Below are 21,044 nucleotides of genomic sequence, written 5' to 3' on the forward strand. Positions count from 1 at the left end.
ATAAACACCCCTAATCAAATAAACAATTTGTATAGAAACCGGCTGTCCAACCAAGTGAGGATCTCTCACATCTGCAGTAGTTCAAATATGTCAGGCTTTGAAAATCCTCAAGAGCCTAATATGGGATATTTCAGAAGACAATATAATTATATTCAGAATCACAGTATAAAGCAGCGGAGTGCTCTAATAGGTAGGATCATGAACTAAGGCCACCCTGGCTTTGTGCTTTCTGTGCAAAGCAATTCTCCTCTTTATTTCTTTTACCAGAGTCTTTCCTAACTATCTCACATACTTCAGGAATCTATTCAAGCAAGAATTTGCTATTTTACTAAACATTTATGCAGGAATTAACACAGTGGGAACCTAATTTAGTTCTGATCTCTAGGCTAGCGGAATAGTAAAACATACGCATACAGTAATAAAATAAATGTCTTCCCTGCTTTTAAGAATGATTTAAAAAGAGAAACGAGTGTGTCCTAGTTAGAACAGCTGGGACCAGTTCATTATTGTATGGGTGTAACCCAAAACTGTGTATTCTATAGCCTTCCATGCCATTTCCCAGAAACTGTTATCAATAGACTATTTACACCCTCTGCCCAGAGCAACCTGACTCCTCAGGCTATAAACTGGGTGTTAAGAGGCCTGCGAGATAGGAGGGTGCCCCCTGTCCTCACACCCATTGTGGAACTCCCGGGCCTGAGGGAGGTACTGGGCATTCCTGCCTGAACTGGAGGATATATAATCTTGGAGCCTTGGAACTTTTTTAACCGCTCGTGGGATCCAGAGGAGGACTGCAACCACCACTCTTGACCAGACTGCAACCACCACCCTCAACCGGACTGCAACCACCACCCTCACCAACAGGTTTTCCCCTCTCCTTTTACTTTGGACTCAGGGGGGCCAACGAACACCACTCTGTTCATGCCCCAGGGTCCTGGGTTATACATTCGAGTTTTGTGGGTTAAAACCAATTGTTTGTCTGCATAATCATACTTATTGTATTATTTTATTAAATTGTTATTCTGGCTTATAATCTCTCTTTTGAGTTGGGTTCATTTCCCCTGCCGGTTTACCTTTAAACCAGCACAAAGAGTTATTCTATATGCATTCAGATTCTGTTAATCTAACCATGTGTTCAAGCAAACTTCAAATAATGCCCTATGTATTTTACAAGCATATTCTTTCCTTAAGACAGCATTCACACTGTGTTATTAAAAAGAAAAAAAGAAAAAAAAGAAGACAAACAATTAGTACCAAAATTTCTCACATACATTCTCTTCTCTTCAGACATCTTCCTTCTACTATCATTGGCTGTTATCAAATTACATTTGTATAGTTAACTCGTTTGTGAGACACCTGAAAACATCTAGGTTTAAGTAATGACAAAAAAAATTGGAATGCGTAGAACACAAAAGAAGTCTCAGTGGGTTATGAACATCTGTAACAAGCTTTAGATATTCCAAAAAGCTGGCAAAAACTCCCAAATAAGCCATCTTCTCCCCTGGAAATAAAGCCATGGTTAGTAGAATTCTAATACTGTAATGTTATGATACAACTAGAAGTATGGCACATGTGCACCATTACCAAGGAACTCTTAAGCAGTCGCATTCTTGTAAATGCAAAAAAAAAAAAAAATTTTAGAATGGAAACTTACTTGTGCATATTTTCCACTCCTATTACGATCATGATATAGTAGGAAATTCCACTTTGTATAACAAAATGTAAGGCATACCTAGGGGAAAAAAAAACAAGCACCCTTACAGTGTTTTCTTTAAAGGTAATAAACTGCATGCATTTATTTAATGTGAAATTAAAGAGGTTCAAAGTTTAATCTCCCTTTAGCATAGCACAGACAGCAGCAATGAACAAAAACTACAGACTTAGCTAGAATGCTTCAGCTCATAAACAAGCATATAGTTAATGTTGATAATCCTTAAAACACAGAAAATGTGTGTCATAATACTTCCACTTGGCATTATTTCCTGTGTAAATAACATGAAAGTTTTCTGGTTTAATTTCCATATGCATCTTTTTACCCATTAACAACAATAGGCTCAGATAAGGCCCACAGTGTCTTAGTAGCCACAATATCAGCATATGGTAAGATTTCCGAGTCAACAGAAATGGTGACCATGTCCAGCCAGTCTCTTTGTCCTGGGTTGTCAATAACTAATAAAAGGCATACCAGTGATGACAGTCTCAAAAACACAAACAAAAAAACCCCACACAGTAACAACCCACAGATTTTTTTCATTAAGGTGCTCCAATCTCTTCTTATTTCTTTTCCACAGCTATCACAACCCCATTGCTTTGGGGGTTTGTTTTTCCAAGGAGTTATACTTCAGTAAGCTACAGAGCACTGGTAGCAAAGCAGTGCCAGTGGTTGGGGAAAAGAACTGATTCTCAGTAAGTTGAGTCTTTTTCACTCTTGTACTATAACTGCCTCGGTAGCACACTCACATGTGCTCAAGTGACGCATTGATCTAATTTTGGAATTTTTTCCCCATAAAAAGCTGTCATTATTTTGTTACAGTGATACTGTTTTCTTTCAACTTATCACTAGCTATTTCCTAATTTAACTCTTCTACTCACAATGAAATGACTTCAAAGACTTTCAACAAGAAACTCAGTTCTATCCAACTAAAATCCTACAGAGTGTACACATGATGAACTGAGGGAAAACCAATCACTTGGACACAAATTGACCTTGAAAATCTTTACTTTTTATGGAAGGTCCAATATGCATGCGCTCCCATGCTTCACCAGCAGCTAGCCTCATCTAAGAAAGGACTACCTGAAATTCAACTACACATTTAGTATAGCAATTGCCAATTCAAAAAGTATTCACTTTCTTTTCTTATCAGCCACATATTAGCAATACTGTGTAGCAAAGACAGGCATTAGTAAAATGACAAAAATGTAAGTTTAAGAATTTCCTTCTTGTACAGAGAAAGGAGAACAAGATACCAAAGCCTAAAAGTGTGGATTGACATGGAGTGTCATATTAGGATTGCAGTCACTGAAAACATTTCTCTTTCAGAGTTGTTAACAATAGCAATATGATTGATCTTTGATTCAAACATCAAAGGGGATATATTGAAATACCACATGTAGCAGTAAATTTTAACCATATACAAAGGGTATTCTGGTTCCTTTATGCTATTTGCTATTACGTCAAGGGAATTATTCCTTCTCTTCCTCTCCTACACCCCCATCACAAGTACTACAAAGGCAACTGAGAACTAACACACTTGAAACTGAAGATGACAATATAGCTACTAATAAATATCCTTAAAAGGGTGCAGATTCAAAACTATTTCCCACATTTAGGTTTGCATGATCTTATCTGCAAATCTACAGTTACTGTTTTCTTATATAGTGTTTCTAGTAACAGTTTCTTTTTTGTTATATATGTGTTATAACACACATTATGGCACAATCAAAGTGTCACTGAAGGTACAGCACAGGCTTGTAACCTGTATGTAAACTTGATTCCTTGGGGAGGGGAACCAAACAAAACAAAACCCTCAAAAAACCTGCTCATACAATATGTACTTAAATAATAGGAAAAAGCACACAGCACAACACAGATACCAGTTTTTTAAAGAATGTATACTTTTAACATCTCAAATTATGTTCTTTCTTTTCAAGGTTTTTAAAAAGCTTTTAGCGTCATGATTGCAAAATAGAAATTCATTGCTAAAATACTAGCTCTAAGTATGATCCAAACCAAACTAGAATAATCTGGATTTCTACTATGGCATAAAATTTATCTCTTATTTCTTTTCCAGGGTATATTCCCAATGAGAGGCTTCCACAAAAATTTATTTATGTCTGTTGGGGGTGGAGGTTGTTTCTTTCCAAAATCTCCCATACCCAAATTTCACATACAAATATATTGATAACACTTTCTAATTACAAGTTACAATTAATGATTTCTGCTTCTAAAGCTATGGTTACATAAAGCTTATACACCTCTCAAAAAAACCACACATGATAGCACCTATCTCCCATATCATCCTCCTCATTTGGTGCTAATACTGGAAGTCTTTGACATCAGATTGCTCTCTCAAAGCACAATACTGCGGCCAAATGTTTAAGAAATGGATGGGAGTTGTAAAATTTTATATAAAAGTAAATTGCACATGTGAATCTAAATAATAAAGGTTACTGATTTCTTGTCCTGAAATTAAAAGTAATACATATCAACTAATGTTAAGAGGTCTCTGCAACATGCCAATAGAGGCCAATACTCTGTATGTGCAGAATATGTGCATCTTCCCATCTGCACAACAGCTTGATTAATTCCCCATAGTTCAGTAACACTCCATAATAGCCAACATAAATGAGTCTTCTATACACTTAAAGCCAAGTAAGCACTTTGTTTACAATGCAATAAAAGGAAACTGGCACTTAATTAATCTTAAGCTATCTTGGGAAAATGCAAGCCACTTAGTAAGCTATTTTTGAAGGAAAAAATATTCACAAAACTAAACTGATACCCTTTTCTAGCTCTACTAACATTCTGGCTTATAATACTGAAAAGATCAAGATATGCAAACAGCAGACACACAAAACTTGTGTTTGAAAGAGAACCACATCTTTCCTCCAAAACATTAAAGAAAAAAAAAAAAGGCACAAAACACACAGAAATTGAGGCCAGGTCATTTCCAGGTGTTTTATACTACTAGGAGTATCATCAGTACCATGGTTCTGGCCACTCTTCCTACAAAAAGTCTGATTATATTCAATATTCAGAAAAAGACACAGCAATTTCTCATGTGCTGAGTATTTATGGGAAATTATCTTAGTCATCACACCAGTGCTATGCCTTAAGAGAATACTTCTCCAGAAAGTTTACAGGAAAAAGCAGCACAAGTTAAACAAACTGCACCTGCTACCTGCTTCATCCGCCCAAAAGCACAGGTAGACAGTATGGTAGTTACCAATTTGCAAATGAAGATCTTTCAAAATTTGTGCACCTCATCAGAAAATTTGAGTTAACTTCTGTACATTTACAGCAGCTAAAAAAACCACAGAATTAGATAATAAGGTTCTTTGAAACACAGAAACAAAATTCTACAAGTTCCTGAAAAATGAATTTAAGTGCAACTTACCATCCAAAACAAAAAAGTGCAAGATAAAGGCCCAAGAGGGTTGCAACAACATGTCTTATAAATGGGCTAGTTTTGCTTGAATGAAGGTATGTTCGAAACCAAATAGCCGCAAGCAAGGCAAACAGTTGGCACACTACGAAGTTGACCTGTATAAAAAAGAAAAGAAACAAGTTCTCACACAAATGTGTATTAAAAATTAACAGAAATATCCACACATTTTTAGCAATCTGCAGAACATTTTGCTCTGCCATGGTTCTTCCCCCAGCATGTCAGCCTAAATGAGCTTCTCCCATGAGCCCTTCACCTGCTAAGGCACAATAAAAAAGTGTCCCCTGAGCAGTTCAGAGGAAAAGATGTATCTGTGCATAAATCAAGAAAAAAATTCTGTATTTTCCTGTAAATTTTCTAAATACCAAACCACTCTATTAACCATGAAATCATTTCTACTCTTCCAGCAACGTGAAGATCTGGGTTGGGTTTTTATTTGTTTTTTTTTCAAAGTGAGCATGACTCGGAATTACATATCAGCTCCAGAAATCACCGTCAGATCACTACAGTGGCCTGTGCAGAAGCAGGGCTCAGTGGAGTGCACTTCAGTGGTATGTAATCAGATAAACAGCTTGGTTGCACACTGGATTTTCTTCTTGTAGATTCAAGTAGGATAGTTTCAGAAATTCCTCTTCCCTTCAGGTCATTTATTCTAGAAGATAGAATATTTCTTGTATATTAAATATTTAAAGGTATTAGGGCACTGAAAGCAAAAGTGGGATTGAAAAAAACTAAGCCACTAAGTAAGAAGAATCATTCTGAGTGTGGCCTGAAAAAAAATTAACAGTAAAGGCATGATAAAGAAATAAATTCCTCAAATACAGCAACCATTACCAAAAGTGGCTTAAGCTACAAAAACCTGGATAAATCCCTTTATTTAGAAAATAACATTTCTCACTCTTAAGATTTTTTTTCTTGCATAGAAAACTGCCTAACAATTTTCCCAAGCATCCCAAGTCATCACAAGCAACAGCTGAGGGACCACTGCTTCAGGTCATAAGCACTTCAATACATGAAACTTGCACACACTGCATGCTTGACCGGTCCTCCACACAACAGTGTTTTAGGCTCTTAGATGTGACTTAACTGAAATATACATTTAATCTTAACACCACAGAGTACAATGACAATACTGGTTTTATGGTCATGACAGCAGGCCTAATATTGGTGTTTGCAGCAATTGTAGCACACTTGTACTATAATTCAGCTAGTCCATTTCTTTATCATTTTTCAACCACGTTTCAGGCTGTAACAGGTAAAGGTGAGAGTATACCAACAGGGTTATATTTAAAGTAGAAATTAAGTAACACCAATGACTACAGAACTCTCATCTTTGTAATAATTGCAGATTCCCCATTTCCAAATCCAAGGATAATTTTCCTTTTTCTGAGCCAATCCAAAACCTTCTGTAATAACAAGCTACAAAAGCATTAAGTGCTAGTAGGGAAAGAGACTCAAAAGCAGGGCTGCTCGTCTTAATACGAGCAGTTCCCTAAACTAAACTGTCATGTACAGTTTGCCATCCATTCTCTTACTCCTACATTTCTATTATGCTTTTAACAGTATTTGAAAAATCCTAAATAAATGAGGAGATATTCTTTCAGGGCATAACTTGACCTGTTTTCTCTCCTTTATAAGCAATGATGCAAATGAAACAGAATGATGTTTATAACTCAAGATGATTCTATGGACTTAGTGGAAAAGTTTCATACAAAAAAGTCAAGTTAAATGAACCACTGAAAGGGAAACAAACTGATAATGTTTTAGAAAAGAGGGCAAGAAAGCAAAATTAAAAAAATTAATTATTAATTCAGTATCAACATTTCTATGAATATTTATTACAGAAATTACTCTATGTATATCACAAAGCACATTTCTGAGCCAGAGAACTCTCACCCTAGACATCCTAAAAGGGAAAAGGAGACAGAGAAGAAAATTGAATATTCACAGATATGCAGTGAAGCTGGGGTAAAGAGACAGAGGGAAGAAATGGGCCTGAGTACCCGCCCTTAAGTTGACAACTTTGCATTGCTAGTTTTTCTGAATTTCCAGACATCAGTGCTTTGGATGCATTACAGATAATTTACCAGCTGGTATCACATGATGTCCTTCTTCAGATTACCACTAAAAGCAAGCTGGCAAGACCCAAGGGAGAAGAGAAGTCATCACCTGGCTCCTACTGTTACCATGACAAAGGGTAGAAGTGCTTGGACTCGTAGACCAGCCCCACAAGCAAACTTCCAGGGATGTCAATTCCTTAAAGGTAAGATTTCCGTGGGGAAAAAAAAAGTCTGATGTAAATCCATGGAATGATAAGTTTCACCCTGAGCAGTTATAATTTAGCATATATACAAGAGAACAAGACCAGAATTTTTTACCTCTTCAGGTTCAAGACATCAACAGCTCAGCCTACAAAAGTAGCACCTCAAAGTCATACAGAGAGAGCAATGTGTAATGGAAAGTTAGGTGCACGTAAGAATAAAAAACATGCAATTATAATGTAAGTTATCAGCACTAGTTATTCAGCAATGAATAATGTAAGTGCGTGTTAGACACACTAAGCTATTACAAAACCTGCTGTGTGTAGCCAAGCAATTTCAAAATTAAATCCACTATTTTTGTTCAAAACCAGTTGTACAGCCAGGGCAGTCAACAGGCACTGTTCATGCCAGATGTAACAGTAAAACATGAACAAAAATTCCCAGTTTCAGCATCTGGAGCAGCTACATAAAACACAAATCCATTATATCATTAACTGCATTAAGTATCTACACAAGAAATTTTCCATTTGTGATCTCTGCAAAAGTCAATAGAAAGTTTAAAAGAAAACTTCTAAACACATTTACTTTAGTATTTAAAAAAAATAAATGTAAGTTATGACATGCTTTTGTAAAAACAAAGTTATTGCTTAGAAAAAAAGTGTTTAAGGGATCAATTCTTCACATAAACAAAAAAAAAAAAAAAAAGAAAAAGGTCACCTACTGCCTCAAGGATTTTCACCATCAAGAGGAAGTTTTAACATAACATTTGATTCGAACAGCTAGAAATCTCCAACTTGAAAACACAGGCAGCATCTTTAACAAACCAATAAAGAAATTTAAGTCCACAATAAAAAGAAATATAGAAGAAAAGTTTATTTCTTCTGCAAAACTAATTTTAATATAGGTAAATTTTACCCACCAGTTCAGATTTTAGACTAAGCTTCCTCTTCATATCAGCTATATTTTAATATCAAAAGCTAACTGCTGCAGTCAAGCCCTCCAGAATTCTGCTACTTCACAGCACAGAAGGCATTTAACTCATTCAGAAAAGTAGCCAGAGAGGGAATTTTACTGATACAGATAATTCCTAACTGGACGGCACAAGTTAATCATACAGGCCCACACAGCCTCCAATCCACTGAAAAGCAGCAACACAGTGTCAAAGTTTTGCTTCCTGGCTGTAGCAAGGTACCAAGAGGCACCCCAAGAACAATATGTACTATAAAGTACCTCACAAGTAACCAGTTTAGAGGGTGAAGTACCAAAGACGATTCAGGAATGTTGCATTTTACTCTTTCTTCTGTCAATGACCCACACAAACTCTTTGGAAGTTATCTTGTCTTTGTACTTCTCTATTTTCTCATTTTTAACAAATTTTCTCCTATCAGAAGAAAAATAAGTATTCAAACGTTAAACTGCAATGAATGCCTGTGGCCTCAATAACACACTCTGGATGAATTAAAACTGATACGGAGGTTTTGTTTGGTTGTTTTGTTTGTGTTTTCCTGTGGATTTTTGTCTGTTGTTTTGTGGGGATTATTTTTAAGTTGTTCTTGAAAAAAAGTAAGAAGGCAGTTTAGTTCTTACTGCTGATGAATTCGGCTTTGAAAAAAGATTACCCAAATATAAGCAGAAGCACTGAAGCCTAACTGATCATATAAGCAGAAGCACTGAAGCCTACCTGATCATATGCAGAGCCTAAAATAACAGTTTTAAGATGCAAGATGCTTCATATGCAACAGTCAAGAACCTGTGGAGATGACAATTCTGCAGACAGAGATTTAGAAGTTCCCCCCCAACTGACCTCCCCTCACTTTGCCACCCCATGGTACATTTCCTCCATGGAATTCAGCTTTTCTGAGCTGCAAGATGTCAGCATTACTTGTCTCCCTGTCTAGAGTAACTTTTGGCCCCCCATTCTACCACAGAAACAAAGTTATCACGAATGTTTCCTGCTTTATGTGACATGGCTAGTGAGCAAGGTGCACTGAGCAGCATTCCTCTTCTACCTTTAGCTCTACTTTTCAAGAACTGTAGTTATTGAAAAAAAAAAAAAGGCATTTTAAGAAAAAAATAGAACATGAACTACAAAAACACTGTGAAAAGAGCTCTTTCAAGAGTTTGGAGATCAAGACACACCGCACATACACTTTAAGAAGCACTTATTATAAAGCTGAGGTTTTGATATTTTTTTCTAAATCTACTGGACTACTTTAGCAGTACCATTTTAAACACAACCCCCCTCAAACATCCTGTTTGTTGACATATACTTGTAAAAATTGCCAAACCTTATCATAACTAATGAAGCATCAGTTTTGCCTTGTTTCTCAGATATCATTATTTTCTTGTTCTTGCTCCAAGTTGAGTCAAAACCCTTTACCTTTTCCACCAAAATATGAATGAAAACAGGAACAAAAACAGGAATGAAAAACATCTATAAGCACTCACAGAAAGCTGGTTATAATACAAGAAAGCTGATGCTTCTCCACTCAAATCAGTCCAGCAGTTTAATTACCTAGGCAGCCTCATCTCCTCAGATGGTAAGATTGACAGAGTTAGACAACAGGTTAGCAAAGGCATATAGTGCTTTCAGAAAACTCCATAAAAGAGTTTGGCGAAATAAACACTCGAAGAAAAGTACAAAGATCAGTGTTTACAGAGCCATAGTGCTGTCTACTCTCTTATATGGATCTGAATCCTGGGTCATCTACCGCCACCACCTGTGACTCCTAGAACGCTTCCATCAATGCTGCCTCCATACAATCCTAAACATCCACTGGTCAGATTATGTGACCAATACATCTGTTCTAGAACAAGCAGCAGTCACAAGTATTGAGGCCATGTTGATGAGAACACAGCTGCGATGGGCACGACACGTCTCAAGGATGAAGGACCAACCACCGCCTCCCTAAGATTGTGCTTTATGGTGAACTTGCCACCAGCTGCCACAAAAGAGGAGCCCTGAAGAAAAGATACAAGGAATTCCTGAAACAACATCTCAGCCTTGGCCATATTGATCAACATAACTGGTCTACTCTGGCCTCCAATTGGGAGGTCTGGAGACACACCACCTATAACACTGCTGATGTTCTTGAGAATGCATGCAGGATCACTCTCAAGGAGAAAAGACAACACAGAAAGAATCGTGCCTTGCAGAGTATACCACCTAAGGAGTCTTTCTGCTGTGCCTTTTGCAATCGAACTCATCTATCTCGTATTGGCCTTTTTAGCCACCAGTGTGCCTGTAACAAATCTTTGTTTGGGAAGCTGAGCCATCATGATGATGATGCTTCTCCACAGCAATAAGATAGCACTGTTGATGGATATTCTTCTGTCCAATTTCTAACCTTCATCCAGTATAAAAGGAACAACTTGTACAATTATCCAATAACTGCCTAATGCCAAAGCACTCAGAGTGAGAATAACTATTATTTGAAGCCAGTGTCAATTTTCAAACTACTTCCCATAAATTGCTGCACTGATATTAAAGGGGGGGGGGGGGGGGGGAAGGGAGATAGCATTTTCCGCAGTAAAGCTGAAAAAAGCAATTCCATGGTAAGGATAAAAATCAAACTGTTTGCTAATTTTCTTCAGGGAAGAAATATCAGGAACAGGAGTTTAGAGACACTGGCATAGGTACTTAAGAGTAATTCATAGAACGTTTCAATTAATAGTGAGTGTCTTACATCATGAAAATGTAACTAATTAACACTCCTGCCCTGAAGTCTCAACTTTACTTCATGGGTGAAACGTGAAGAAATGGAGGATAAGCAGCACTGGTTACTTTGGAGTTGTATCAGGATGGGAGACATTTGTGTTAAGGCTGTATATTCTTTGTAGCAAAGACAGTATTACTAAGTGTTTATACAGTATCCAGCAAAGGGACACTGTTTTTCAGATTAAACTTCCAAGCACAGCCTTCTAATAGCAGCCACTTCCTTGAAGTGCATACTTTAACATTTGTGTTAGTCAACATTAACATCACTGGTAAATGCTTTTTAACATTGTATAAATATACTTCATCTTCACATTAATTTATTGGCAGTGGAAAGGACTTACTCATCAGATTCTAAATGTTTTCTTTACAGGCTGGTTTCAGTCCAAAACATCAAATGCAGTCTTGATACCGGTTAATAATAGGATTTCTACTTTCAGTAGTAACTCCCAATTTCTAGTTTGGAATTCTTAAGTATGCTGCAGAGAGTGAAGCACACCATGAAGAATGTGATGTAGGCAATAGTAATCTGGTTTGTGCAATAAATGAGCATCAAATCCAATAAGCTTTTTCAAAGAGGGCTTACTAAATCATTATTCAGAATTACTCTAGGAAAAACGGTATGACCAGAGATGTAAAATGAAACATCAATGTACACATTTTATAGTGAGAACAACCAAAAATAATTCATTAAGGATAGGAAGATGTCAGCTGAAGGGTGTTCTCTCTGACAGGCTCTTAAGGTTTTGGCATTACTGAGTTGTCACACATAAAAGCTATTTATTCACAGGAATAGCTAAAATCTAGGAAGCACGTTTGGTTCAAATGTGAAATTGAACTAAGAATGCTTGGGGTGTTTTGCTTGTGTGTTTTGTTTTCTTCTCTCTTCAAAACACTCGCTTCTCTTAAACAAAAACTGGTTTGGCCAGTTAAGGATTGCAGATCTCAGACTACCGGGGAAAAAGGGTTTACAACCTCAAGACACCAAGCCTGGCATTATGTTGGCAAAACACAGTTCCAAAGACCAACTCAGCTACTGTGCTATTACAACCAGGGTTTTTTAATCACATACTCATGGTGCACATGCACATAGTGAGATGAACTCAAAGTCTCTACTCTGTCACTTACATCAGCAGTATACAGGATATTCAAATGATATTCTTATTTTAACGCTCAGAGAGCCACTACAATATCTGAAATTTTGTAAAAACTTTACAAGCTACTCACTTTCCCAGCCATTTTAAAATAAAGCAAAATAACATCTATGGAGGTACCTTTACTGAATGCAATCAGAAACTGACACTTTCTCCATCAAGAACTACCTCAGTACAATTATATTCCGCTGATAGGTGAGAAACTGAAATCCATCTGAAAACAAGCAAGAAACATGGAAAGTAACACTCCCTTGTCCCTATAGCCTGTGGAAACCCAGTAATGGCAGTAGTCTTTTTCATTAGCAAGTAAAACAAATATTCCCCATCTTTAAAATGGTCAGCTTCTCAGTGCTCTCCCTGTGGCAGGTTGTGGGGGGAAGAAGAGGGCTCCACTATGCTCTCATTTGAATGCAATACTGCTCAACTCAGACTCTTCTCCTCCATGTCTATTATCCTCCAGCTCTTCCCACTTCAGGAATCATCTGCATGAAATCAGCCAAGCATCTCCAAGCACCACAATAGCAGCCCTGTAAACATTTGCAGTATTCAACAATCCGTACAAGTAATGAGCACTACTTTGAGCTGTTAGAACTTTTCAAAGTAATTCAATTTTAATAATATTTTAGCAACATTTAGATAAAACATTTTTATATAGAAGCATAATTCTTACATTCAATTCCATTACAGATAATCATTTGTCAACATATTCTAAGGCTAGACCATCTACAAGTCTTCTAGCCATCACTGGGCTTCTAAAATTCCTGCAGATTCATGGTGACCTCAAATTCTTTCTGGCCTTTCCATCATGAAGAATAAAACACCATTCATTATAGTTTGAACCTTCAGACCACTTTTTCAATGACATGCTTAGTCTACCAAATTATTGGGTTTATATATGTCTATGTGTGTAAGATTTACAAGAAGCAGTAGAATCAAGAGCACTACTCAGCCAAAAGGCAGGTCAGAAAGATTAAGAATGATCTATACAGGTGGCATTACAGTATAGAATATACCACTGTAGTTATACAGCCAGTGTGCTCACAAACCATGTTTCAGAATAAGAGCACCACCTTCTTCAGCTTAGGTCACTTTAACTGGAAATAAAAGGAAACACCAAAATCCCAACTACAGGAAATCGCACCATTACAGCCAAACCAAAATAGCTTCTTCACCTTTGGATATATCATTCTAGAATAAATAGCAGAGCTGTGGAAGTTTTCCTTTGCAAAAGATGACTTAGCTGCCAAAAACATCACTTAAAACAAGCAAGCATAACTAGCATTTATCTAAATTTGCAGACATATTGAAATTCTCAAACAGATCTGCTCACTTGAATGAGTGCTAAGAGGCTAGTAATGTTGATTCAACTAATGTTGAATTTCAAGTACTTCCCAAAGGAAAGAAGGAAAATTAAATACCCACATGGAAGAGTTATATCAATATTCTTTGTAAACTAAATACTGTAAAGATGCATGCATCAAGTAAACAGACTTTCATCCAGATACATTTATTTTTCTCCTGAAAGGTGAGGAAAACTACAACTCTACAGTCTAGTCTCCATTGTTCAAAAGCTTGGAAAACAAAAAGAAAAAAAAAAAAAACCACCCAACCTAGGCAACTGTTACTCAGGAAAAGTGCATGTTAGTCAAAATAATAAATGTGAAGAAAATATGCTGTAATCAAGGCTGCAAAGGATGTATCACAGTGTCTCATTAGGTTAACACAGGAACAGGTAAACAGGAGTTAAAAGTCAACAAATGTCAGGGCTACTAAGCAATAAAGATGACTCATCTTTTTCAGCTTTATCAGTTTCCAACTCTTGCTTTAAGCCAGCACAGTACCCAAGAAAAAGGCCACAGTGAGAAAAGATCTACAGAGCTGTGGTACAACAGATTTACAGCAGTAACCCTTCAGAAGAAACAGAAAGCAACACAGTGGTAACCATGTACTCAGTAAGTTACTCGTCATTTTCCTTTATGCCTTACTGTTTTTTTTCTTTATTAGCCTGTTCTTTGAGCTTTTCAGTATTTCTTTTCAACATCCCAGAACTGCAGTATTTTCACAGCAACTTCTGAACTCCATTTTGAATTCAGAAATGGTTTGTACTGTCATGATCACACCTGAGTAAATGTTCACACTTATACCACCTCAATGAATTGCCTAAGGATGGGAAAAACAATTTGACAGAAAAAAAAAAAAGGCAGGTCATTAAAAGTTGTTCAGGTAAAGAATGTTTAGTTTAGATGTTTACTGTAGAAACTTTAGGCTGTAATTACATGGGAGGTTTTCTGCTGCTTTGCAAAAACCTGGAGAAAACACATCTGGTATGGAAGCATGAGAGTACATCAGAATGAAAGTTCACTGCTGCCTCCCTAAAAAAAAAACAAACAAAAAACCAAAGTAGTTCTTTAGTTTACGTCCTCACAACTACATTCATGAGCCTGAATTAAATAGAAACAATTCTTTCTTGCACTTAATCTTTCTATCACTTAATAAATAGCTCATCTTTTCTAACACTATAACCAGTGCCTGTTTTCTTTCCTTTCCAACACTATTCATTACAGCTTCTACTTCTTCCTTCAACATGGTCACTTTATCTTGCCAATTTTTCCTCTTATCCCAACAATTTCCTCCTTCTCTACAATTTTTCACTGCAGAGTTATCTCGATAACTCGATAATAGGTAGAGAGTTAAGTCAATACCTAAACACTAATACTATGACCTGGGAAAAGCATCACTGCAGGGAGACTACAATGCTTCTGATGACATACTGTCTCCCAATAGTTCAAAGGGAACTTCAGAAACCAGTAAAAACTTGGCTAGCAAATCCAAACAATTCAAAACATCCAGTCACTGAGAACAGTACTTACAGAATGAAGAACAGGACTTTATTTCCAGCTTCTTTTCACCCACTACAGTCTACCCTCATGGGAGATCATGCCTTGCTATCCACCCTTTGCTATCCACCCATTGTTCTCCTGACTGCTCCTAGGAGCAGATAAGGAAAGTACGGCATAAAGTAGGGGCACAACTCGCTTACCCTACCACTCCCTTGCCTTCAGTGTTTGGATTTTACACACCCATGAATGCTACTTTTACTCACATCTATTATTTCAAGTTTCCTGGGTCACATTATTAAAAAAAAAAAAAAAAAAAATCAGTAGCAAGCTGCTCTGTATTCCACAACTGTACACAAGGGTCTAAGAATCAATGATGGAAGAAAATAAAACTTGGAACACTCTTCACTTCATTGGGTTTTTTTGTAATTTGATATTGCTTCAGACAAATGTGAGGCCATCTAAATTCTGGACAGCTATATAGGACAAACATTTTGATATCCATTCCATGTTTACACAAAAAAGTTTTTATCAGGCTAAAACATTTCAGCCCTGAGGAGGCTACATTATGTTGCCTTGACAGAAAACAAGGGCAGCTAAGGCATCACTAATGCCCAAAATTTTGTGAAGTAACAGAGATCTAATTAGGAGACATATCTAGATGTGCCCTGCAGGCAAATCAGGCACATACTGCTTCTCAGCAACAATTCCCTAAACCAGCTCCAAACCTGGCCTTATCCCCAAACTACAGCTGTGCTCACCTCCAAAGCATCAAAATAAAGGAGAACAAAACTGCAGATAGATCTTGCCCATCATGTGCATGTAAGATATAAATATTTCATAGATATATACAGGGAAAAAAATTCCTGCCCACTCTCCTTGAGGGCATCAAGGTGAAACACAAGGGCTCAACGTAAGTCAGTGCTATTATGCAGAGCAGAGTGTGCTAAGGGCATGTTGAAAGCAACTTGGGTAACCCTCTGCACAAGGAAGCATATGCAGAAAATTATGCAAAGGTGTAGCAAAATGGCCTGAGATCACTAAGGAAGTTCATGTGGTTTATACAGTTCACATTTAGGAGGACCTGGATTTTTATGCCTATTCTTATCAAAAAAAGGTCAGATTAGATTCTTTGAAGATTGACGGCACTCACATAGAAAATCATGTTTATTCTACACAAATGAGCAAATTTAACCAAATAAAAGCTAAAATTAGACTGGGGAAAACAAACAAACAAAAAAATAAACAAAACAACAACAACAAAAACACAAGACAAATGTGGAAGTAACAGAAATTTTTTTTCTTTCAGTTTTATTGAAAAAACACTGCTTGTCTTTACATCCTGGATTTTAAGTGAAGTGCATAATCATAAGCATGACATTTTATTAGGTCCACATATCTTCACACAGCTATACTGTTAGCAGTTGGAGCCACATTCTTTCTTATCTAGAAGAGAAGCACTGAAATTATCTTAGTTCAGACCACATTTCAGGATCTCAAGTTCAATCTCTTAGACAACCCATGTAAAAAGTTGATGCTTACATATTGTCATAGTCAGTCTCGTATCTCCCCTGCTCAGCTATTCCTCTACTACAACTTATCTGTTTCTACAGAAAATGAAGGCCAGTAATAACATCTGCAATTTCTGCCCATTTTCAGTAAAAAATTTTGCTCCCTCTGGTGGAAGCAGTGAAAGCAAAGATTATTCTCTGAACTCACCATACCCTACATAGACCTAAAAGCCAAGATGAAAGCTTCTCTCTCCTAAAATCATTGTCACAGTAAATTTAAATCTTTCCAATTTAATGACAAGTAAGCTGACAAGTTATCAGGAAAAGTAATTTGGCAACAGAAATTCAGTAAGATAGTGACAGAATTAGAAATGGACCAAGGTCCAACACCCTATTTGTCAAGCTTCACCTTAGAGAAAGAAAAAAGCAGGAGAAACACAGATATGACATGAGAACAGATAGGAAAAACATAAGGCTAGGTGAGAGACATAACCACAGTGAAATAATTTAAGTTGCAACCTTGATCCATTACACAACATATGATACTCTACCAGCCAAGTTTTTACAATGAACCTTCCAATACTTCTTGGGAAGCTGTCAGGAGTGGAAAGGACCTAACTACTTTTATTCCTTCTCTCTCCTAAGAAGACAGAAGGAATATTGCTGTATATTAATATTTATTCACTCACTCATTAACTTTAAGGACTCAAGGTGATAGTTGTCGACAGAATGCTTTCTTTGCTGAGTAGGCAACTTAGGTTCTCCAAGACATGAAAAGATACAGTTTTTATGATGCTTTTCACTCCAAGCAGTGATTTTTTTTTCCTACTGCAAAATAAAAGGTATGTAAGGTTGCTGTAGGTTCTTGCTCACACCAAGCATCTTCCCTTGCATCAAATGACTAAAAATAACAGAAGAATTGGCACAAAAGGACTATAAAAAAAACCCATTAGCTTTTCCAGATAGCCATTTCAGTTAACTTGGTGCAAGACAAAACAAGAGCCAATGGAAGGGTTAATATAGCAACAAATTACTGCATAATACCTTGTTGGGGGATACACACAAGGGGGAAACAAGCTTTCCATTCCCTTAGCTACCTAGTACTCCAATACCAAGAAGAAAGGTCTAGGAACAGCAAACTCTTAAAGCAACAAAGCTTCTCTTTTGCAACACAGATGAGCACATAGAGGAGACTGCTGTGTCAAATGGCTCTAGTGGAGCTCATCTTTCATCTTTTGCACTGATCTCCAACGTGCACATAACCAACACCATTCTCAAACAGATCTCTACCTCTAGTTCTGCCAAGCACTAAGTCAAAAAGTAACCGATTTCTCACACTTGATCCACACAGAGATGTGGATCTGATTGATTAATCTTAGAGACAGCAGCCTCACCTTTAACTTACGTTTCTCCTTCCATTCACTGCCAAATAGGCAAGGTTCTTCTCTTCATTTGTTTGAACATCCAGAGAGTGGAATACTGTCGACACATGCTACCTGGATTTGTCTTCCAGGAGTTACATGCCTTAGCAGGATAATTAAATAGCAATGACTTAAATCACAATTTAAGCAACATTTTTGATACAAAGATTAGTATCTGCTTGTGGTCTAAACTGAAATACAGAAGTGGAGAAACAAAACCCATTCATTTCCAGTAGTTCTGAGAGCTGGTACTATACTGGAGTGCCCCTTTCAAGCAGCTGCTGTATTGGTATGACTGTAGTCATAGTACAGATTTGGATCAATAGTAAAAATAACCTACTAACCAGAAAACTTTTATTCTTCTGTTATTTTTTCAAAGCACTGCTACATTTTCATACTGACTATGTGCATAGTATCACCAAATGTCACGCACAATCTTCAGGCAAACACACTAAAGAGTATCAGCACTTTCTTCTCTGCCCTCATTCTCTCCTTCACTATCTTTGATTTGATTACACTGAATACATTTCACATTCTTTCTGTATTACAAACTTACTATCAAGATAGACTCTTGAGCTGAGAGGTTACAAAAAACTAACTTTTCTCTTTTTTTATCCATTATAGATGTATTCTCCTCAGTGCAGCATAATTTTATAACTCTTCAATTCACACTCCAGTCACAATCAGTGCTCTTCATATGCAACTGGACCTGTATTATGTATAGTCCACTGATGTCCAAAAACAATCTATGTCTGACTTCTAACTGCTTATAACCATCTTCTAAACTACACCTTTAGTCATCCTCCATTGTGATTACTCCCAAAAGCTTCAACAGAGCTCAAAGTGTACTTCATAAAACCTTGGATTTACAGGAGCATCTGTTGAGAAACATTCAATACAGGGAAGTTTTCCAGGCTTTGATAAAAAGTAACTTCATTGTCATCAAAATGCCATATCCACAATATTTAAAACAATTTTGGTAGAAGCCACACTATGTCATAAAACAATTAAATTTATGATAATTATACACCACCAGCATCATGCCATAAAAAGATGGTCAACTTTTATTTAGCTTGCAGTACCCTGTAGAAGCTGCATACTTTATGGAAATAAACACATGGCACCTGGCAAGAGCAGCTTACAGCTTGCAGGTATGAGGCACCCAGCCACGTGGTGCCATCGATCCCAGTCACAGGTATCTTTGCCAGGGGTGCACAGTATCCGTTCCATCACTGCAAGCTCAATTTCAACTTGCCCGCTTTCATCAGTTTTCTAGAAGGTACTTTTTCATGTGCATCCTTAACTAGGGCTCCATTCAAATAAACAGCTAGGGGAGTAGGGCAGGAAAAAAAAAAAAAAAGAATAAGTGTGTAGCTCAGTCACTTCCTAAATGCTTTCACTAGACATGCTCCTTCTTTTGTATTTTATTTCCAGTTACTTTTCTCACTTATTAGGTATATTTCATAAAACCAAACCATCAAAGTCTTTCTCTACAGAAGCAGACTGTTTTCCTTGATGTGTTTCACTCACACACACATTAATGAGGGCTTTTAAAAAAAAAATAAGAAAATGAAATTCCTAACATGGAATTTCTTGGTGCTGCAAAATTTATAGGAGTTACTTCAGGTTACTTTTCTTATGTATTCCTAAACACATAAATATTGTGTAGATTTAGGAGGTCTAGACCACTTCCCCCATAAATAAACATTCTGGTCCAATTTCAGTGATTAAACTCCGCAAACCTCAGTTTCCCAATCTTATCTTGTAATCTTCTGATGCTTTGTGAAGACAACAGGAATAACAGCCTTCAGGAATTTTCATATCACTGGGACAATAGATACCACAGAAATGCTCTGCCTCCAAAGTACATACGGACGCCCAGCAGCATTGTGTGCGGCGCACATTTTTAACGCCGCGTGTAAAACCCCCTGGCAGGCGCATCCAGGCGCAGCGCGCTGCTTTGCATTGGCAATTATTACCCAACCTTCGCATCGCTGGAGCCGATACCGGCCCCGCTCCCAGCTGCGGAGGCACATCTGGCCGACGCGCGATGCCAACAAGTTGGGGCGCGGCAGGGCCGGGCGGGACGCGGGTGGGATGCGGTGGGATGCGGGCGGGATGCTGGACCGGGCGGGGCGGGCGCACCTGCCTGCGGAGAGCGGCCGCGCCCCGGCGCCCCCCGCCCGCGGAGAGGAGCCGCGGCCGCCTCCCGCTGCGGGCGCTGCCCGCCCTGCCCCGACCCCACGGACGGACGGACGGACGGACGGATGGAGGGGCCGCGGGGGGACGGCGCGGAGCGGGGGCGCGGTGCGGTCCCTCCCCGGCGAGCCCCCGGGAGCGGCGGCGGCGGCGGAGCGGGCGCCTCCCCATCCTCACCTGGTCGACGGGCAGACGCACGGCGTTGCTGAGGGGCTGCAGCAGCGTGGAGCCCGTGGTGCTGGTGGCCATGGCGAGGCCGGGCAGCCGCTCCCCGCCCGGGCTCCCGCGGCGGCGGCGGCGGCAACAACGGCGGCGCGAGCGGCCCCAGCCCCGCACGGCGCCGTGACAACAAGGGGCGGGCGCGGCCCCGCCGCTGACTGACAGCGCCGCCGGCCAACCCGCGCGCGGCCCCGTCGCCGACTGACAGGCGGGCTCGCCCAATCCCCGCCCCCCGCCGGGATGGGCGGGACCAGGCGGCCCCGCCCGGCGGCCGCTCTGCGCTGAGGGCGGGCGGGGCTGCGCGCACCGCGCAGGTACCGCGCAGGGCTCCCGGCGGCCGCGCCCGGCCCGAAACTGCACCTGAGGGGTGTTAGCTTGGACATTAGGAGGAATTTCTACACAGAAAGAGGGATTACGCGTTGGAAGGGGCTGCACAGGGAGGTGATGGAGTCACCATCCCTGGAGGTGTTTAAGAAAAGACTGGACGAGGCACTCGGTGCCATGGTTTAGCTGACGTGGTGGTGTTCGGTCATAGGTTGGACTTGATGATCTCAGGGGTCTT

At 38.9% G+C, this 21,044-nt stretch overlaps 1 protein-coding gene across 2 annotated transcripts in view; it reads right to left on the bottom strand.

The window, feature by feature from the left end:
• The window catches only part of MBOAT2 (membrane bound O-acyltransferase domain containing 2), a 93,191-nt gene extending 72,626 nt beyond the window's left edge, over positions 1-20,565 (bottom strand). For both annotated transcript variants that reach the window (XM_027641029.1, XM_027641030.1), the window contains exons 1-3: positions 20,441-20,565; positions 5,118-5,263; positions 1,655-1,732 (exon numbers count right to left, since the gene is read on the bottom strand). In XM_027641029.1, coding sequence (XP_027496830.1) covers positions 1,655-1,732; positions 5,118-5,263; positions 20,441-20,512 — 296 coding nt within the window. In that variant the 5' untranslated portion in view covers positions 20,513-20,565. The remainder of the gene's footprint in view (positions 1-1,654; positions 1,733-5,117; positions 5,264-20,440) is intronic.
• Positions 20,566-21,044: the final 479 nt, after the last annotated feature.

This window comes from Corapipo altera, unplaced genomic scaffold (assembly GCF_003945725.1).
Source record: "Corapipo altera isolate COAL_440 unplaced genomic scaffold, ASM394572v1 46, whole genome shotgun sequence".
Lineage (NCBI taxonomy): Eukaryota > Metazoa > Chordata > Aves > Passeriformes > Pipridae > Corapipo > Corapipo altera.